At 43.9% G+C, this 21,110-nt stretch overlaps 2 protein-coding genes across 2 annotated transcripts; one reads left to right on the top strand and one right to left on the bottom strand.

Moving 5' to 3' along the window:
* Window positions 1–2,827: 2,827 nt before the first annotated feature.
* On the bottom strand, window positions 2,828–11,328 carry ydjc (YdjC chitooligosaccharide deacetylase homolog). Its single transcript, XM_021605152.3, has 6 exons — window positions 11,189–11,328; window positions 10,162–10,337; window positions 9,301–9,460; window positions 6,882–6,981; window positions 4,551–4,728; window positions 2,828–4,165 (listed from the first exon to the last, which is right to left on the bottom strand). The coding sequence occupies exons 2-6, from the start codon at window positions 10,323–10,325 to the stop codon at window positions 3,814–3,816; spliced, it is 954 nt and encodes a 317-aa protein (XP_021460827.3). The 5' UTR covers window positions 10,326–10,337; window positions 11,189–11,328; the 3' UTR covers window positions 2,828–3,813.
* A 5,315-nt stretch (window positions 11,329–16,643) lies between these two features.
* Window positions 16,644–20,754, top strand: sdf2l1 (stromal cell-derived factor 2-like 1). The gene is made up of 3 exons (XM_021605153.3): window positions 16,644–16,942; window positions 18,624–18,820; window positions 19,035–20,754. Exons 1-3 carry the CDS (start codon window positions 16,765–16,767, stop codon window positions 19,317–19,319), a joined length of 660 nt encoding a protein of 219 aa, XP_021460828.3. The 5' UTR covers window positions 16,644–16,764; the 3' UTR covers window positions 19,320–20,754.
* Window positions 20,755–21,110: the final 356 nt, after the last annotated feature.

Genomic DNA, 21,110 nt, shown 5'->3' with positions numbered 1-21,110 from the left:
GAATTTAGCCAGGACACAGGGGTTAACACCCCTACTCTTACGATAAGTGCCATGGGATCTTTAATGACCAGGACACCCGTCCCATCCGAAAGACGGCACCCAACACAGGGCAATATCCCCAATCACTGCCCTGGGGCATTGGGATATTTTTTTAGACCAGAGGAAAGAGTGCCTCCTACTGGCCCTCCAACACCACTTCCAGCAGCATCTGGTCTCCCATCCAGGAACTGACCAAGACCAACCCTGCTTAGCTTCAGAAGCAAGCAGGGTTGTATGCAGGGTGGTATGATTTGCTACGTTTCATATGGTATGTATTCATTTGTGGATGTCCTTCCATTCAGCCACAAGAACATTAGTCAGGTCAGGCACTGATGTTGGGCCATTAGGCCTGGCTCGCAGTTGGCGTACCAATTCATCCCAAAGGTGTTCGATAGGGTTGAGGTCAGGGCTCTGTGCAGGACAGTCATGCTTCCACACTGATCTTGACAAACCATTTATGTATGAACCTCGCTTTGTGCTCGGGGTCATTTTTATGCTGAAACAGGAACGGCCCTTCTCCAAACTGTTGCCACAAAGTTGGAAGCACAGAATCATCTAGAATGTCATTGTATGTTGTAGCATTAAGATCTCCCTTCACTGGAACTAATTATTTCTCATCCACCAAACTTTACAGTTTGCACCATGCATTGGGGCAGGTAGTGTTCTCCTGGCATCCGCCAAACCCAGATTTGTCCGTCAGACTGCCAGATGGTGGAGCATCATTCATCACTCCAGAGAACGCGTTTCCAGTCCAATGGCAGCGAGCGTCACACCACTCCAGCTGAACCTTTGCATGGTGATCTTAGGCTTGTGTGCGGCTGCCCAGCCATGTTAACCCATTTCATGAAGCTCCCGGTGAACACCTCTTGTGCTGACGTTGCTTCCAAAAGCAATTTGGAACTTGGTATTGAGTGTTGTAATCGAGGACAGACAATTTTTAGGCTCTACACACTTTCTGTGAGCATGTGTTGCCTACCACCTTGTGGCTGAGCCGTTGTTGCTCCTAGACGTTTCCACTTCACAATAGCGCCTCACAATCAGCACACATACAGTAGCACTGCCATCTTCCTATTTTACCACTTCACCTAATATTTCCCGGATATTACTTTTCTGACCCTCCCTTTTCTCTTTATTTTCAACTCTCCATTTCACAGCTTTTCTCTTATTGAATTAAACTCAGACATTGTCCTTTTTTTCTCCTCCATGGAATAACATACATTTTTTTCTGCCCGTTCCCAAAATCATTTGCCGATTGGCTGCAAGGCTATTTGGCGAGCCTACAGTTATCGAGCATCCATGCGCTAGCCTATAGCCAAAAGTAATTACATTAAACAATCTCAATGTAGCCAACAGATTTAAGTTGCACAATAATATATTTCTTAAGGTATTGTTCTCTCTTTATTCAACCCGCCCTTCATACACACAATAATATTTCATGACCCTAAACCCGCCACCCACGGATATTAACTGCAGGGACTGGGGGTTATGAGTCAACCCGTGCATCACTCGGGAAATCAGATTAGAAAATTCCTAATAAGACTATTTTAGTCATCACCTTTGTGCGCAAAACATCCATTGAATTAGTCAATTAATTGCTGAGGCCAAATTTCACTCACTGCTAAAGATATGAAACAATTTATATTCATCCAATGTCTACAATGTTTTTCCATGCCGTGGTACACTGCTCCCTGTGCACACTGAGTGCTAGTGCGCATGTGATAATGGTCTTTATAAACTGGCTGGTTGGTTCGAGCCCTGAATGCTGATTGGTTGACAGCTGTGGTATATCAGACCTTATACCACGGGTATGACAAAACATGTATTTTTTACTGTTCTAATTAGTTGGTAACTAGTTTATAATAGCAATAAGTCACCTGGGGGGTGGGGGGGAGGGTTGTGGCATACGGCCAATATATCAAGGCCAAGGGCTGTTCTTATGCATGACACGCTGTGTTTGGCCATATACCACACCCCTCCGTGCCTTATTGCTTAAGTATAAACCGGATGCAACCTGGATATTGATTTTCATGAGTAAGATTATGCAAACGTGAGTAGATTACCTTTAAAATAGTAGTCGAACATCTTGGACGCGTTCTCCATTATAATATCTCAGTGGGTTCTACTTGGGACGCGGAACGTGTGACTGGAACAATAGCGACGGGGAAAAAACGGTGCTTGTGAAAAACCAAAGACGGCAATAATGATACGTTTATTTATTTTTTTTCATTAGAGGGCCCTAAAAAGCACTTCACACCATGGTCTGCTGAATTTACACAATAGCTTTTGTTTGATTTTGACACAAATGAAAATGTGGCGGCACTGACTCGTCCATGGATTGATGTTTCAGTATTTTGTCAATGAAGAGGTCGGTGTTCAACTAGCCATGGGTGACATGAGTAGCTCTAGCCCCCCCCCCCCCCCCCCCCCCCCAGCTGCTTCTGCGTAACCACAAAGTCTCTTTACAGGGTCTGTGTGTAGCTAAATGACTCCGTTTGAATTTACTTTTGAGTCCATTAATATTGGGTGCATCGACTTTACTTACGTTGCTTTTTGGTTGGAAAAACGATTTTCATATACTGTGATTAAAAGTGATTGAGGGGTTACTCGTCGGAACCAACCAAGTAAATAACAACAACAACAAAAACGTTGTAAGACATGATACTACCGAGTCCTGACTCACCTTTTAGTAACCTATTTCCCCCCCCCCACAGTAGCAGATGAGTCCTGTAACGCTTCAAAACGTAGGAAACCCTCATTTCAAACCAAAATACTCCATGCAAGAATTAGGTTTTCTGTCACATTTCATTTATTCATACAGCCATTATAGTCAGTTGGGCATTTCAGACCATTCTGCTTCTTGTGATATCCTAAGAACATCATTAAATAAATAGTGTGACACAAATTAAGAAATATATACAGGATTGTTCTTTTAAAACAAGGACATTAAAGACCTAGATAGACTACATGGCCATGTTTAAAATATAATATGCTATAGGCAAGCCCTATTTGGGCCATGCTCTTTTGGCAGTTACTCTTCTGTTGACACCTTCTTGTGTGATCAGCTGATTTTTGAGGTTCGCTTTGGGATGAGAGAGAGCATAGTGATTTTTGTGCTTGTCTCTCTCACCTGAGATGATTGGAAAACAACTGCCTTGTCTGCAATAAACACTGTCAAAAAATAGGATTGTGCTTCACAGAAAATAGTGGCGCCGCCTGGTGGTTTGGAGGTAAGGTTGCACCAATGAAAGAGCAGCAGAGGAGTCCCATTCCAATATCTACCCAAGCTTATCACTCAGAATGAAGCAATGTATTGGAAATGTGTTCTAAATACTCAGAACAAAGCCATTAGAGGGGGCCGGTGGGAGGAGCTATAGGAGGACGGGCTCATTGTAATGGTTGGAATGGAATAATGGAATGGTACCGAACACATCAAACATATAGAATCCAGGTTTGATTCCATTCTATTCCGGCCATTACAACGAGCCTGTCCTCCTATAGCTCCTCCCACCGGCATCGGGAAGCCATGTATTGGATAGATAGTGTGGCAGTAAGTGTGGATATTGGAATGTGACCCCTGAGTGGGGGACTCAGAGGTAGGATCACAAAACTTTCCCAAAATGCTCTGGGTTTAAAAAAAAAAATCCCATTTGGAGAATTCTGGGAATAAGCAGCAATCTTCAAACCTGTAATTCTTCAATTGAGATTTATGAAACACCAGATAAAAGTTTTGGGAATTCAACAACCCTACCCCTGAGGGCGAGGGGTGTAGGGGCCTCAGAGGTCCCTGAAGGCACAGAGTTGGACTCTCTCCTGGGTGTAGAAGGCCAGTAGGGCTGGGTCCTTCAGGGTGGTCAACTCCTGCTGCCTGTCAGCCGACTGGGAGAAGTCGTCCGGCCCCTCCCCACACCCGCCCTCCTGGGGGTGGCTGGGGTACCCAGGGTGCACCATGAGCTCTGCCGTCAGCACGGGCTGCTCCGTGGTGTTTGTCCTGTTTTTACTTTCACCCCCAGGGGGCGACAGTGAGACATTCAGGTCTCGTTCCAGGGCATGGCTGAAGGCTCGTCGGAGGTTGGGGACCGACATGTTGTGACCCATGGTGGTCAAACCTAGATAGACATCAGGCCATCTGAGTGAGTGAGTGAGTGAGTGAGTGAGTGAGTGAGTGAGTGAGTGAGTGAGAGTGAGAGTGAGAGTGAGAGTGAGAGAGAGAGAGAGAGAGAGAGAGAGAGGATAGAAGAGGAAGGTCATTTTCAGCTCATGGAAATATTAAACTTTTAACCGTACCCGAGAGAAACAAAAACACTATCCTCTCATTGCATGATTGAAGTCCCCAGGACGACTGAGACGAACAGGAAAATAATATCACCATATGTGCCTCAAGGTAATCTTCAAGTGTCTAGTCTAAAAGGAACATGCCACCTCTCTAATACCGTACCGGGCTTTACTGTAAACAGTGTGGATCATGAAGAGATTCTCATGACATTCTACAGGGATTTCAGCGCGTCTCCTACCTGATGCCATGTCGTCTGAACACGGGGATAGACTGCAGAGCGTCCTTCTCTACCTGCATGTAGAAGTCTCTGAGGACAGGGGACAGCCAGGGACACGAGTGTAGCCCACGCTCCACAGGAACACGTGTGTAGGAGATCCCACAGTCAGACAGCACCTGGGCAAACACCTCGCACACCTCTGACACACACGCAATGTTGTTGTCATGTCGTGTAGCTACCATGTTGTTGTCATGTCGTGTTGCTACCATGTTGTTGTCTTGTTGTGTTGCTGTCTCTCTTTATGTAGTGTTGTCTCTCCTTATGTAGTGTTGTGTTGTCTCTCTTTATGTAGTGTTGTCTCTCCTTATGTAGTGTTGTCTCTCCTTATGTAGTGTTGTCTCTCCTTATGTAGTGTTGTGTTGTCTCTCTTTATGTAGTGTTGTGTTGTCTCTCTTTATGTAGTGTTGTCTCTCTATGTAGTGTTGTCTCTCTATGTAGTGTTGTCTCTCTATGTAGTGTTGTCTCTCTATGTAGTGTTGTCTCTCTTTATGTAGTGTTGTGTTGTCTCTCTTTATGTAGTGTTGTCTCTCTATGTAGTGTTGTCTCTCTATGTAGTGTTGTCTCTCTATGTAGTGTTGTCTCTCTATGTAGTGTTGTCTCTCTATGTAGTGTTGTCTCTCTTTATGTAGTGTAGTGTTGTCTCTCTTTATGTAGTGTTGTGGTGTCTCTCTTTATGTAGTGTTGTGTTGTCTCTCTTTATGTAGTGTTGTGTTGTCTCTCTTTATGTAGTGTAGTGTTGTCTCTCTTTATGTAGTGTTGTGTTGTCTCTCTTTATGTAGTGTTGTCTCTCTTTATGTAGTGTTGTCTCTCTTTATGTAGTGTTGTCTCTCTATGTAGTGTTGTCTCTCTATGTAGTGTTGTCTCTCTTTATGTAGTGTTGTCTCTATGTAGTGTTGTCTCTCTATGTTGTGTTGTCTCTCTTTATGTTGTGTTGTCTCTCTTTATGTAGTGTTGTGTTGTCTCTCTTTATGTAGTGTAGTGTTGTCTCTCTTTATGTAGTGTTGTGTTGTCTCTCTTTACGCAGTGTTGTGTTGTCTCTCTTTATGTAGTGTTGTGTTGTCTCTCTTTATGTAGTGTTGTGTTGTGTTGTTGTCTTAGGTCTCTCTTTACGCAGTGTTGTGTTGTCTCTCTTGTCGTGATGTGTGTTTTGTCCTGTATTTATATATATTTATGTATAATCCCAGCCTCCGGCCCCGCAGGAGGCCTTTTGCCTTTTGGTTGGCCGTCGTTGTAAATGAGAATTTGTTCTTAACTGACTTGCTTGGTTAAATGAAGGTTAAATAAAAAAAATTAAAAAAATAGGCACACACGTAAATCAGATAGGCAACCATTTCCGATTCAGATTTGTCAAGCATTAAAATGACAATCACAATTTTAACCATCAGTTATATTTTAATCATGAGATATAACCATTTACTACTGCTCTATTAACTAATTAATAGTCTATAAACTACCTTTAAACCGAGAGTATCAAGTGTCACCAATGCCCTTATGACAACGACGTGGTCAAAAGCCACACATATTCAAATGAAGAAAAAAAAAGGAATTACCACCACTAGTGGTTAAATAAACGAGTTTTATTAAACCAGCAGTGGTAACCTCATTTAAAACTGAAGGCGGGGCCCTTTCCCCTCCTTGCCCTGTAAACAACGGTTCATGTATTCATCTCCATTAGATCACCTAACAACCATTTAACAAAACCACATGATTCTGTGACTCATCGTGTGATGTAAAAATAAACCCGGGGTCATGTGCTTCATGACAATGAAGAGGAAGAGTTCCGCGGTGTCATCAGAGTGTTCTCAGTAGAGTATGTCAGTCAGAGGGGGAAGACGTGGTTGAGGTTCAGAGTATGTCAGTCAGAGGGAAGATGTGGTTGAGGTTCAGAGTATGTCAGTCAGAGGGGGAAGACGTGGTTGAGGTTCAGAGTATGTCAGTCAGAGGGGGAGATGTGGTTGAGGTTCAGAGTATGTCAGTCAGAGGGGGAAGACGTGGTGGAGGTTCAGAGTATGTCAGTCAGAGGGGGAAGACGTGGTGGAGGTTCAGAGTATGTCAGTCAGAGGGGGAAGATGTGGTTGAGGTTCAGAGTATGTCAGTCAGAGGGGGAAGACGTGGTTGAGGTTCAGAGTATGTCAGTCAGAGGGGGAAGACGTGGTTGAAGTTCAGATGAATGAACATTGGTGAACACACACGCACAGTCCTATTGGGTAAGACCTCTCACAATAAAATGTTTTTCGCAATGAGCATAAGAACACACACACAGACCTTTCTAGTGGTTTTATGACATCATACCTGGCAACACATGAATGTGTTGGTGCCCATCCATGTGACAGGGCAGATAACCCATCAGCTCTCCAAACAGCCTCACCTGAGCCCTCAGCTCCAGCTCCACCTGACACACACACACACACAGAAACACACACACAATGTGAAAGTACACACCTGAAAGATAACCATGTGCCACAGAGAGAGTGCAAATATACCATTGGGGCGGCAGGGTAGCCTAGTGGTTAGGAGCGCAAGTTCAAATCCCAGAGCTGACAAGGTACAAATCTGTCATTCTGCCCCTAAACAGGCAGTTAACCCACTGTTCGTAGGCCGTCATTGAAAATAAGAATTTGTTCTTCACTGACTTGCCTAGTAAAATAAAGGTAAAATACATTTTTTTAAATCCAGTTTGAGGGACAAATACACCCCCTAGGGATAGTGTACAGCTAAAACACACACACCTGACGAGGAACAAACACACACCCTCCACAAAACAGAAGGGGGGAAAAAAAACGCTAAAACTGTTCCCGGTGGATCGGGAACGAACACCTGAGTTCCACATATGAAAAACAGGGAGTTGAATCAGAATATTAAGGAAAACTTGATCCTGCTTTGGTTTACTGTAAAGTCTAAGGCCTCAAGCACTTAAAAAAAGACCAGGTACTCCTGAGTATATTTCTTTGTAAATCATCAGACAGTTGGATAAGTCAACATGGTGGGTGAATTTTTTGAAAGCCTCTTATATGGCATATTGACGTATGGTGTATATTGTCACAGCTGTGCTGTGGGCCAGTTAAACAACATAGCAGCAACAGTGGCTCTTCACCTCGTCCGTCCCCATCCAAACGCATACATGCTCACGTTTACACCCTCCTTTCTATCCTGTGTCTCTTCCCAACTCCTGTACAGTCTCTTCCCAACTCCTGTACAGTCTCTTCCCAACTCCTCTTCAGTCTCTTCCCAACTCCTCTTCAGTCTCTTCCCAACTCCTCTTCAGTCTCTTCCCAACTCCTGTACAGTCTCTTCCCAACTCCTGTACAGTCTCTTCCCAACTCCTCTTCAGTCTCTTCCCAACTCCTCTTCAGTCTCTTCCCAACTCCTCTTCAGTCTCTTCCCAACTCCTCTTCAGTCTCTTCCCAACTCCTCTTCAGTCTCTTCCCAACTCCTCTTCAGTCAATTCCCAACTCCTCTTCAGTCTCTTCCCAACTCCTGTTCAGTCTCTTCCCAACTCCTGTTCAGTCTCTTCCCAACTCCTGTTCAGTCTCTTCCCAACTCCTGTACAGTCTCTTCCCAACTCCTGTACAGTCTCTTCCCAACTCCTCTTCAGTCTCTTCCCAACTCCTCTTCAGTCTCTTCCCAACTCCTGTTCAGTCTCTTCCCAACTCCTGTTTAGTCTCTTCCCAACTCCTGTTTAGTCTCTTCCCAACTCCTGTTCAGTCTCTTCCCAACTCCTGTTCAGTCTCATTACAACTCAATGTGACCAAGATCTCCACACACACACTAGTTGACCTAACCCTCTTCCAAAAGATGCTGTGCTTACATCACAGACAATACAAGATGCAACTTCCCTAACCACCACCGTATCCATCACAGAAGATATCAGTGCCAGTATTCATGAAGAGCGCAGATCTCAGGTCAGTTTTGCCTTTTAGATTCTAATGAAGGTGCGAGGTAGCCTGGTACCCAGGACCTGTTGTGCTAACGTCCCACTCCTTGTATTCTGTGTTTAGCATGACAAGGAGAGGAATGATATCTCATAAACAGACTGGTACCCAGGCTGGGTACAAGGGTGCCTTGATCCTAGATAAGCAGTCCTACTCGGAGACTCTTTTTGAATACGGATCCTGATCAGTGTGGGCTAAGCTGCAATAGAACTATTATGCTGTAAAAACAGGTGACTGCTGTTTTACAGCTTAATATAAATCAGAGAGAATTCATTTGATTCAACTAGGTAGGTTATTAAACAACACTCTCTCAGATCACACTCTGATAGCTAACCCGCTATTAAACAACACTATCAGATCACACTCTGATAGCTAACCTGTTATTAAACAACACTCTCTCAGATCACACTCTGATAGCTAACCCGCTATTAAACAACACTATCAGATCACACTCTGATAGCTAACCTGCTATTAAACAACACTATCAGATCACACTCTGATAGCTAACCCGCTATTAAACAATAGTCTCTCAGATCACACTCTGATAGCTAACCCGCTATTAAACAACACTATCAGATCACACTCTGATAGCTAACCCGCTATTAAACAACACTTGAGTGAGTCTGGTCTGAAGCTCAACGCCTGTTTTTGTTCAACATACATTTTAAAGTGGAACAAATCTAAGTCTCAGCATCACTCTGTTACCGTGGAAATGGGCGAATATGAAAAAGTAAAAATGCCTGCCCTACCTCAACTATGTTGTTAAGAAGGAAGCCTACCTCTGTCATGTTGACCAGGCCACTCTGTAATGCCTTTCTGAAACCCATCTTCCCATGGAAGAATCCATCCTTGTTGAGGAGAGTGGAGCCCCGTTTCAGACCCTGGCTGACTGGTAGACCCTCTGAGAGGTTGGCATGGAGGCCGATGGGAATGTGATGTCTACGGAGGAAGATATCAGGGGAATTAGGGGTCAGTTTTCCGGACTCAAGGTAAGCCTGGTCTTTGTGACTAAGGAAACATGATCAATAGAGAGTTTCAACTGAAAGGGCTTTTTATTCCTGGGCTAGGATGTCTATGGATACGGGAAACAGTCCCTATAGCGTCTGACATCATAGATGGGAATTGCCAAACAATAATATGAGCTGGTACATGCTAAAGCGAGAGAAGAACACTGATTGGACAAAATACAGGAAATATGAGGTTTCAAATGTATAACACCTTTCCTGATTCTATGAATTATTCAATACACAATAAATAAAAACACAAGTGAAAGTGAAGTGAATGTCACCTATCAGGAAGTTACTGTATTTTTAAACCGAATAATTTAATCGGGACTATCTAAAAAAAAAAAAAAAAAAAAGATTAATTAAAAAATAATAATAAAACAAACCACTTCAATACAAGTGACTTTTCGTAACAGGTTAAGAGAGCATTTCTGCTAACCCGAACCCTTTTCCTAACCTAATTCTCATAAATTGCTAGGTGAATTATCCCAACCTGCAGCATAAATTCTCCTAAACTGCTATGAAAAAGTCATAGCTGCATGGAAGTGTTGTGTTTTAAGGGCATCTTGTACGTTTTCAGTAGGCTATTAAACATCCTATTAGCTATGGACGTAAACATTGTACTTTACTACTTACCTTTTGGCCAGTTCTGTCGCTTCTTTCGCCGAGGAGGCGTTAACCAGAAGGGACACATTAGAAATGCCCCCGGCTTGGAAACAATCCACTATCCCCTGGTTCCTTTTTGGACAGTACCCAAAATCATCTCCTGTCACCACCAGCTTGACTTTGGGTTGAGGCATTATCGCTGGACGCTGATGGAAAAAGTGACACAGCACAGGAGATACACACACTGGTTGAATCAACGTTGTTTACACGTAATTTCAACGAAATTGCGTTGAATTGACGTCTGTGCCTAGCGGGACTTTGTTTCCACGTTGCGCCCAGCACTGAGCTGCAACAATGTTAAGGATGTTCAATTCACCAGCTTGTGACACATCAGCGGTGGACTCTAGATATTTATTTAACGTGATCGTCTCGTGAACATGGTAGATAAGACAATGTCAGGCACGAGAACACAAACTAATGTTCCCTGTTCGAAGTGGAAACCTGATCAAAGCTTATATTCTATGTCGAATAAGAACTGTCAAATTCCTCCTCTATGATTTGAGTCAGCGAATCAGATGATTTGTAAACCCGGATTAGAAAAAAAACATGTTGCTTGCCCTCTTTTGATCGATCTTTGTATAGATCCACAAAAGCCTGTCCTGGTGATAGCCGATTGCCTCTATAAACTGTTTCCAGCTAGCAGGAGCCAGCTAGTTGTCAACCCAACACACAGGAAGGCAACTCAACTCATTAGTGGAAAACACAGTCACAATGGTCACTTTTATTGCCTAATCTTAAAAGAGGCGATCGCCATAGTATACCTAGAAATGTATGGACGTTTAAGAAATAGGCCTACAATTTACACTTGTTTCAACGAATGGGAGACTATAATGCAAACAAGCATCATCTATTTAGAATATGCGAGGAGGTTATAACTGCAATCTGCCTCTCTTTCAGTAGCATACATAACATACAATAATAGATAATGGAATCAAATCGAATTGATCCACAGCCTATATGTCATATAGGCTCTAAAGGGTGAAAAGACGCGTCTTACCCATTTTCAAGACACGTGTTTGTCCATTTATGTCCCGAAGCCGGAGAGTCAAAACGAGAACAAATACCAAGCTCTTCCGACTGACTCAAAACTGCAATGAAATCCGTAACCTACTTTTTCGGATTAACGCAACCTCTAGTGGATTGAAATGGTATTTTATGTGACGTGTGTGTATAGAAGCAATGACGTGTATGATCCCTAGATGATTTACAGGGGCCGTTGTTTTGAAGCCAGCGCAGCCATCTGGGTACACCTCCATTGTAAAAAAATATATTTTGGAAGCTGTATATTTATAAATGCATTTATAAATGTCTAGATTTGTTTTTGACACGTCTATTCTATTACAGACACATTCATACACACTTGTACATTATATTATGTGAGCTAAACATAAGAAAATATATAGACAAAAAATCCTGCTTCCGGGAATTGTGTACAGATCCTTGTGACATTTGGCCGTTCATTATCATGCTGAAACATGAGGTGATGGCGGCGGATGAATGGCACGACAATGGGCCTCAGGATCTCGTCAGGGTATCTCTGTGCATTCAAATTGCCATCTATAAAATGCAATTGTGTTTGTTGTCTGGTAGCTTATGCCTGTCCATACTATAACCCCACCGCCACCATGGGGCACTCTGTTCACAACGTTTAACGTCAGCAAACCGCTCGCCAGTGTAACGGATGTAAAATGGCTAGCTTAGTTAGCGGTGCGCGCTAAATAGCGTTTCAATTGGTGACGTCACTTGCTCTGAGACCTTGAAGGAGTAGTTCCCCTTGCTCTGCAAGGGCCGTGGCTTTTGTGGAGCGATGGGTAACGATGCTTCGAGGGTGACTGTTGAAGTGTGCAGAGGGTCCCTGGTTCGCGGCCGGGTATGGGCGAGGGGACGGTCTAAAGTTATACTGTTACACCCACATTAAGCTATACACATGGACTGCGGTTATGAGGCCGGTTGGACGTACTGCCAAATTCTCTAAAACTATGTTGGAGGCGGCTTATGGTAGAGAAATTTAAATTACATTCTCTGGTAATAGCTCCGCTGGACATTCCTGCAGTCAGCATGCCAATTGGACACTCCCTCAAAACTTGAGCCATCTGTGGCATTGTGTTGTGTGACAAAACTGCATATTTTAGAGGGGCCTTTTATTTATTGGTCCCAGCACAAGGTGCACCTATGTAAGGATCATCATCAGGTGGATGGATTATCTTGGAAAAATGAGAAATATTCACTAACAGGGATGTAAATACATGTGTGCACAACATTTGAGAAAAATAAGCTTTTTGTGTTTTATTTCAGCTCATGAAACATGGGAATCAACATGTTGCGTTCATACAGTGCATTCGGGAAAGTATTCAGACCCCTTCACTTTTTCCACGTTTTGTTACGGGACAGCCTTGTGCGAAAACGGTATTAAATTGTTTGTTGTTTTTGTCATCAATATCTACCCACTACACACCCACTGTATTTTAGATCAGTGTATTTCTCTCTGTAGCCTACCACATCGGGGAGGATGGGCTTGTGGTAGTGGCTGGAGCAGAATCAGTGGAATGGTATAAACTGCATCAAACACATGGTTTCCATGGTTTCCATGTGTTTTGATGCCGTTCCATTTGCTCCGTTCCAGACATTGTTATGAGCCGTCCTCCAATCAGCAGCCTCCTGAGTTAAAGCCTACATGTGGTTTTCATTTAGTTTGAGGAGAAGAATAAAATATTCGGCACAATGTCGCATAGCTATTGGAGTAAATAACTATGTGTAAATCATTTGCCCTATTCAATCAAGGCATGCAATTCGGTGGTCTAAAAAAATACTTTTAGCCTTTTCCTAGTCAAAGGGCCTACTCATCAAACACAGACTGATCATCACATAAAACATTCATGAATGGTAGTAAGACCTATCTCCTTACTGCGCCAGGCTCTTGTGAAACCGTTCTTCCATTATGAATACCACTGTCTACACAGTGTTGCCTTTCCCCATGTCACATTGCCCCAGCTGGCCAATGACTGTTTAAAGTTGACACAGGAGTCTATGACATAATCTGTTCTTTATACAACGGGTGTGTCTAATCGTGAATGCTGATTGGTTAAAACCGCCTTCCAGTCGGTGTCTGTTCCAGAAGTGACCGCCTGCTAACTCTATGACCATGAAATGCCTATTTACTCTGTTCCATCTGACTACTCAATCCACTGTCTCATCAGCCCAGCCAGGCACTTTATACACTTGATCTCCACTATAAAAAAATCATCTAGACTTTATCTCACATTTCTTTTTGACTTACATTTTGTTTTCAAAAGCGGGGGGAGATTTAAAAGACTGAACGACTGGGTCTCTGGCAAACAACGACTTTGTTCATTCTCAATGACATAGCAGCCTAATGGCCTGGTGCACAATTAGCCAACATAATCATTATTTAATTATATTGTTCCCATTATCCATTTGTGTAATCACTGACGCATGTGATTGGTCAAGTAGGCCAGTGGGTTTGACAGAGGTCAGAGTTTGCAATAGTAGGCCTAACATATTTTGTTTCCCAAAAAACTTACGAGGCCTACGTAGTCTTAATTTAAAGAACAGTAGGCTTGTTACAGGCCGTTACAACGCCTGGATTCTGCACATCTATTCTGAAGAGAATTGAGGGAGCAGGAAACTCAGACTTCGATGCAAACAGTGGACTCAACTTTCTCATATCTGACTTGACCGAATCTGAATGCGTCCTCTTCGGAAATCTAAAACCGTTGGACGCGAACCAGAAATTGATCTTTAGCAGAACCTCGGGCTCCTCTGCCCGAGCCCAGTCCCCCATCGCTGATCTCTGCGACACCTATGGCGCTGTACCTTGTAAGAGGAGCTCAAAGCTTTTCCTTGAGAAAAGAGGGACCCTACAAGCTAGAGAGGGGGCCATATCAAAAAAGTCCCGCTGAAACTTCTTCAGGCCAGAAAAGAAGACGGGGGTCCCTTAATCCTGCCCTCCCCGATCAAAATAAGACAACGTCAGACAAGGAGACAAATGTATCTTGTTTTGAATATAACGGCTGGGACTTCGGCGGTTGACGCCAATCAATCACTCGCCGGGCTCTCCTGCACGGATCTGGACCCCTCGACCAATCAGAGCACAGGAAACACAGGGGGAGATTCCACTGGAGCAGTCGTCATCCACTCTGAAAATAGAGCAACGTGAGTGTTCAAATCTGATTGGCTTTGATACCCATGCTGATGCAAAGGCAGTATACATAAACTGTGTGTGTGCACGCGTGTGTGTCTGTATTCATGGTTGTCAAGGGAACTAGGCTTCCCCCCCAAAAAAATTGACCAAGAAAAAAAATATTTAAAAAAAAACAACATACAAAATTATTTATCTTTCGTCTCTCTGTGTTTCAGAAATGTCCTTCAATTTCCAAGAGGATTAATTTCTCTCGCTGATTTAAAGCATCCGGTCGAATGAAACAGCGCCCCTCTGTCTCACTATGTGTAGAGTATCTGATGCTGTCTGGTCAGAAAGAGTATGACATTGTTGCCGCACTGAGCATTAAATGCTAAGGGAAGCCAGCGAGCATTTGGCCTCCCTTGATAAATGAAGTATTAAAATAATAGCCAATCAGCATTGAACTAAACTGAAAGGTCTTGGTGCACCGGTTTGGATTTTGCTTCAGACCAATCACATCACAAGCCAAACTTCATTATTGACAGGTCCATCCATGGCAAAAATCGGCCATGGATGGAGATAGGGATTTGGACTTAATTCTCCGTACTGGCCAATGATTATGACGGCGATTCTGATACAACCATGAATTCTATATGTAGCTAGCTGGCTAGATGTAGTATGCTAATGTTAACTAGCTGGGCTGGCGTATCGATGCACGCGGACGTTAGGATAGCGAGCAAGCATTCAAGCCTGGTAGCCTAGGACAACAAAAACTGAAAGTGTACTGTATGACAGAGTGATAGACCGTTTAGGAAACATGTAAGAGAGGAGGATGGCACTAGCCGTTTCTCTACAAGTAGGGTGAGTCATGTTTTTTCTACTTGCACGCACACACACACACACACACACACACACACACACACACACACACACACACACACACACACAGATAAATCAGAACCATGGACAGCCACATCATATTCAGCTTACGTTGATTGGACTGAATCGTTTTTGGTATCTTTTAGTTGTCACTGTATCAGACTAAGCTCACTGTAGGCGATTTAATGATGTTGAAATGTTGAAGTTGAAAAGGTGCTGGAATAGTGGAGGCAGCTCCTGTTTTCTTTGAGACTTTCGTTATAACTCCCTGTGGTTCTAAATAAATAGTTGTTTTAGCAGTCCGAAAATGTAGGGAAACATTACCTTACTTGACCATGCTGTAGGTCATGTAACTGTTTGTTACATGCAATATGTGTGTTTATGCAAGGCAGGAGAAAAAGCCTGCAAACACAGTAGCTCACCAGGAGGAGGTTTGATGACTCCTGATTTAAACCAGATTGTAGTTAGGCTTCCTATTAGATCGTGGATTTCTCTTCCTATTTTCACAGAAGCTTGGCCAGACCCCTCATCACAGATACACTGGCTGTTTTCCTCCAGTGAGCAGCAGCTTCTGTGGTCTCTGAGAGGGATCCTGCAGGATGCCCTATCTAAACTCAACAGACAGACCAGGAGGGAGGATAGACCTCTCCCAGAACACCCTGTCTAACCTCAACAGACAGACCAGGAGGGAGGATAGACCTTTCCCAGAACACCCTGTCCAACCTCAACAGACAGACCAGGAGGGAGATAGACCTCTCCCAGAACATCTTGTCTAACCTCAACAGACAGACCAGGAGGGAGATAGACCTCTCCCAGAACATCCTGTCTAACGTCAACAGACAGACCAGGAGGGAGATAGACCTCTCCCAGAACACCCTGTCCAACCTCAACAGACAGACCAGGAGGGAGGATAGACCTCTCCCAGAACATCCTGTCTAACCTCAACAGACAGACCAGGAGGGAGGATAGACCTCTCCCAGAACACCCTGTCCAACCATAGTGCAGATGGAGGAAAGAGAAGACAACCCCGCCTACTAAATTGTTCTATAGCCTAAATCCTTGAATGACATGGTTGGCCACACAATAACACTCAAATTCGATTACGATCAACACAAAGACCATATAAGGGAATCTTTTGTTGCAACAATATATACATCTTGTATCAGCAGTAGTTCTCTGTTTCCACTAGTTACCACAGTGGAATATTGTGGTATATATTGTAAAAAATATAAGGTAGGAATAAGGTTAGCAGTGGGATTAGGGTTATGTCTAAAATCTAATTTTAAGAAGATAAATTGTAGAAATCGGCGGTGGTAAATAGTGACGACGACTTTCTGGCCATAATTTCATTTCCGCTTCCGAATTAATTGACCAAATATGCACGACCTCACATGCGCTTCAACCAATAACAGATCAGCATGTGTTATCTTTTACTTCCGTGATCAGGGACTTGTCAAGCTCTGATTGGTTTACATAAGCACTAATGTTTGAAAGTGCCCTGTCCTTGAGTTTTACATCCTCTCGCTCTCGATTATGTCCATAGAGACAGAACAATGGGATTAATTTACACTCTCCGCGTTTTAATCAAATCAATTTTGGTCCTTATTTTGTGGTCCAAATGCGAGGGTCGGGAGTCAGAGTTTAACTACGTCACCTGCGGTTCGCTTGTGAAATTGCTGAACACGAGACACAACGTTCGGCTGCACTCTCATGATGTAAAATACGGCTCAGGTAAGTAAGTCATTATCAGTAGAGAACTCCACCGTCAGCAGTTATTGACGGAATAGTCATGCTGCGTTTAAAAACTACTGGGAACTTGGAAATATCCGACTTCCCACTTCAAAGGTTTCAAGACAACACAGAAAACGAGCTCCGATTTGGAAATATCGTTTTGAACATTGGGCCAATTCCGAATTCACGTTTGGAACTCGGGCCTCTTTCTAGAGCTCCGACCTTAAGATCACTAAAGTCATGATTTGACTTCCGCGTTTGACTCCCCCCCCCCCCCCTCCGCGTTTCTAGTTGTCTTAAAAGCACGGTAAAGGTCAATCTTAGTGGTTTCGTTGAGTCAAAGCACCGTAGCGTAACAAATACCCTACTGACAATCATAAACCGGTTGGTCTCCATTTCATAGCTGCATGTCTGGAGGAACGATGTTGCGTTAAACCGATAAGTATCACGGCTTTAAATGGTCATAATAATAAGCTAATTGATTTGCCTATATGACAGTGTACTAGACTCTGGTCGAGAATCAAGTTCGTAACAATGTGGTATCAATCGTTAAGTGGAACATTTTGTTCCAACAAACAAGTGCAAAACATTTGTAACCCTGGGGAAAGCAGGTGGTTACATTCTAGTGCGGTCTATTGGATACATTTGCCTCCACTTTTTAACCGCTGATTTAGACGTGAAGCAGGCCTATTGTAATTTACAGTAAAATGTAGACTGTGCTGGATGCAAATCTTGCCATCCCCAGCGATACATATCAGTAGCACCGACTGCAGGGCAACAACAGAACCCACAGGAAGAGGGTTTCAACAGGAAGAGGGTTTTTAGCTGTAACACTCACAGTAGTAACCAGTCATTCCGGAACTGACGTTTAAGTAATATACCATCAATCAAATCAAAGTTTATTGGCCGTGTACACAGTTTCGCTGATGTTATATTGGGTGCAGTGAAATGCCTACGTCACTAGCTCCTAACGGTGCAGTTAAACGTCAAAACAAGTACACAGAAAAACAACAAAAAATCAAGAAATGTTGGAACTAATCCAATTAAGAGCCCAAATAGCTTTTGGATTACTGTTACAGGTGTTATCGGTACATATACATACACCGGATGAATTTACACTAGATATAGCCTACTGAAAATGGTATGCACAGCAGTAGATATGTTAGTGAGCTATGTCAAGAATCCAGTGTATAAATTGAGTTTTCAAATTTCTGTTTTGAATTTGACTACCGATCTAATATCCTAAATAATTTTCTGCTGAAGGTGATAATACTAGAAACGTTATGAGAGAAATAATGTAAGAAACAACAACACCACAAGAAGAATAATAATACTGCACAATGTGACTGGGAACCTGAAACGGGAGGACCTTGTGTCAGTCGGTGCCATCTTGCACGTCAAACCCCAAAATGCTGTGAAGTTTTTGGCCCTTAACCTTTTGTGCTCTAAACGTTTCGTACGAGACTGTTTATGTCTTTTCGTTCACTGACACTCTGGACTCGGAAATAGAAGAATGAAGACAAGACCACACTGGATGGACCGCCATCTTGTCTTCATTCTTCTATTTCCGAGTCCAGCGTGTCAGTGAACGAAAAGACATATACAGTCTCGTATGAAACGAAGAATGAAGAACAAGATGGCGGTTTGAGGCAAATCTGTTGACTCCTTTTATAAACTCTAGGCAGTGGTCAGCAGTCTGTGACGGGCGTGGAGAGTGCAGATGACGCCAACAGTTACTGGAGGATTCGGGGGAAGCCCGACGGGACCTGCCAACGCGGCGTGCCCATCCGGTGTGGTCAGGCCGTCCGCATCACGCACATGACCACGGGACGCAACCTCCACACACACCACTTTAGCTCGCCGCTGTCCAACAACCAGGTGAGAGAGGCAGTGGGGATACACACACACACACACACACACACAATTCTAGCTAGTCACTGTCCAACAACCAGGTAAGAGACGCAGTGGGAACACACACATACACACACACACAATTTTAGCTAGTCACTGTCCAACAACAAGGTAACAAACACACACCACTTCCCTTCAATGCTGTCTATCAACCTGACATCGTCCCATTCTCTTTCTCCAGGAGGTGAGTGCGTTCGGCGAGAACGGCGAGGGGGATGACCTGGACGTGTGGCGAGTGCAGTGCGACGGCTCCATCTGGGAGCGGGACGAGGCGGTGCGCTTCAAACACGTCGGCACCGACGCCTTCCTGAGCGTGACGGGCGAGCAGTACGGCAACCCCATCCAGGGGCAGAGGGAGGTGCACGGCATGAGCACTGCCAACCAGAACAACTACTGGAAGGCTATGGAGGGTGTGTTCATTCTCCCCAGCCAAGAACCGCTGAGACACCATCACGAAGAGCTCTGATGACATCGTCAAGCTAATGAGACACCATCACGAAGAGCTCTGATGACATCATCAAGCTAACGAGACACCATCACGGAGAGCTCTGATGACATCATCAAGCTAATGAGACACCATCACGAAGAGCTCTGATGACATCATCAAGCTAACGAGACGCCGTCACGAAGAGCTCTGGTGACATCGTCAAGCTGCTGCGTCACGGTGAGCTCTGACGTCATGACGAGCTCTTGACGACGTCACAATGAGTGCCGACGATCTCATCGGACATCGTCACATAATATTGCGCCTTGGCTTCGTCTGAAACGGAACCCTATTCTATAATATATACCCACATGACTCTGATCAACAAAAATAGTGCGCTAAAATAGGGAGCCACGTCAGACGCGGTGCAAGTCGACTGCAGGATGACACTGATGCAGCAGCTACCTGGGTCAAGATGGCGCCTATGACTTTGTTATGACATTCTTTCGTATACCCGTTAGCCAACCGGGAACAACTTTTGATGACTATTGACTACTGAATATAGGCTTACGTTAGGAGCGTCCGGCTCTGTGCAGTCGGTCTCTGGTGACGGGAGCAGACAGGGAGGTGAGAAGGTTGTCTGACGATGAGAATCGGTTGACGTTTTTTGAATTTGACACATCTCTGAACAAAATGGGATTGAAGAATTTGGCTTTGGTTAGTTTGAGGGAGAATGTGGTAAGGCAGTTGCCCTGCTCTGATATCAGAGGTATTAGCACCTGCCTGCAGGGGGGGGGGGGGAATCTAAGGGAAACACTGCCATTTCCAGGTGAATCTACTGTGCCTGTCTACTCCTCAGCGACCAATATCCTGATGGTAATAAAAACAAACATTGTCTGGATTTTTCACTTCCAAGGTCGACACCTGTAGCTGCTGTGCTCACCCTTTACCTGTAGCTGCTGTGCTCACCCTTTACCTGTAGCTGCTGTGCTCACCCTTTACCTGTAGCTGCTGTGCTCACCCTTTACCTCTAGCTGCTGTGCTCACCCTTTACCTGTAGCTGCTGTGCTCACCCTTTACCTGTAGCTGCTGTGCTCACCCTTTACCTGTAACAATGACATCACATTTAGACACCACCTACTGTGAGGCCTTTCCCCCGGGAACATGACTCACCTGACTTGCTTTTGGGAGTGTTTTCTTATTGTGTTTAGACTTATTTTATGTTTGAATGTCGGGAAAGGATATTGTTTATTTGTATAGTGGAAGACCATATGATTGAAGTTATTTGGAACACCATTTTTAAGGCTGTTTATTTTTTAGTTTTCTGCCGTTTTCATTGTGGGTCATCGGGGAGGATATTTTCTAGTCTGTAATATAGAGCCTCAACTCCAGATGTTATCATGAAACACCTTCGTTTGGGCTAGTTGCTCTTTTTCGACGATGAATAACAAATGAATAAAAACATTGTGTTTCTGTGCCTACGTCCCAAGGAATATTCTCTAGTTGTGCAATTCACACCTATAGGCTACTGCACACATCCACACACTATTGGACAGAACAAACTCATGTAATGACATAGAAGTCATGTACTCTTGCAATAACAGGGCAAAGACGAGACATCGTCAAGGCTGGAAAAATGTCACAAGACGGAAAGATAGAGAGCGTAAAACAGGACCACCCTCATATTAATAATATTGCAAAGGTTCTTCTTAGAGAATCTGACGGGGGGTCAGTGCAGTGGAGCTGCCCAGTAGTTGCCTCAGAGTTAAATAGAGGACTCTGGATGAGCTCCCGAGTGGCTCAGTGCTAAGAGGCGTCACTACAGTCCCTGTT

Source organism: Oncorhynchus mykiss, chromosome 6 (genome assembly GCF_057628025.1).
Source record: "Oncorhynchus mykiss isolate SJ-2025 chromosome 6, ASM5762802v1, whole genome shotgun sequence".
Lineage (NCBI taxonomy): Eukaryota > Metazoa > Chordata > Actinopteri > Salmoniformes > Salmonidae > Oncorhynchus > Oncorhynchus mykiss.
The sequence above is the reverse complement of the archived record's forward strand: the minus strand, read 5'-3'. Positions and strand labels throughout refer to the sequence as shown.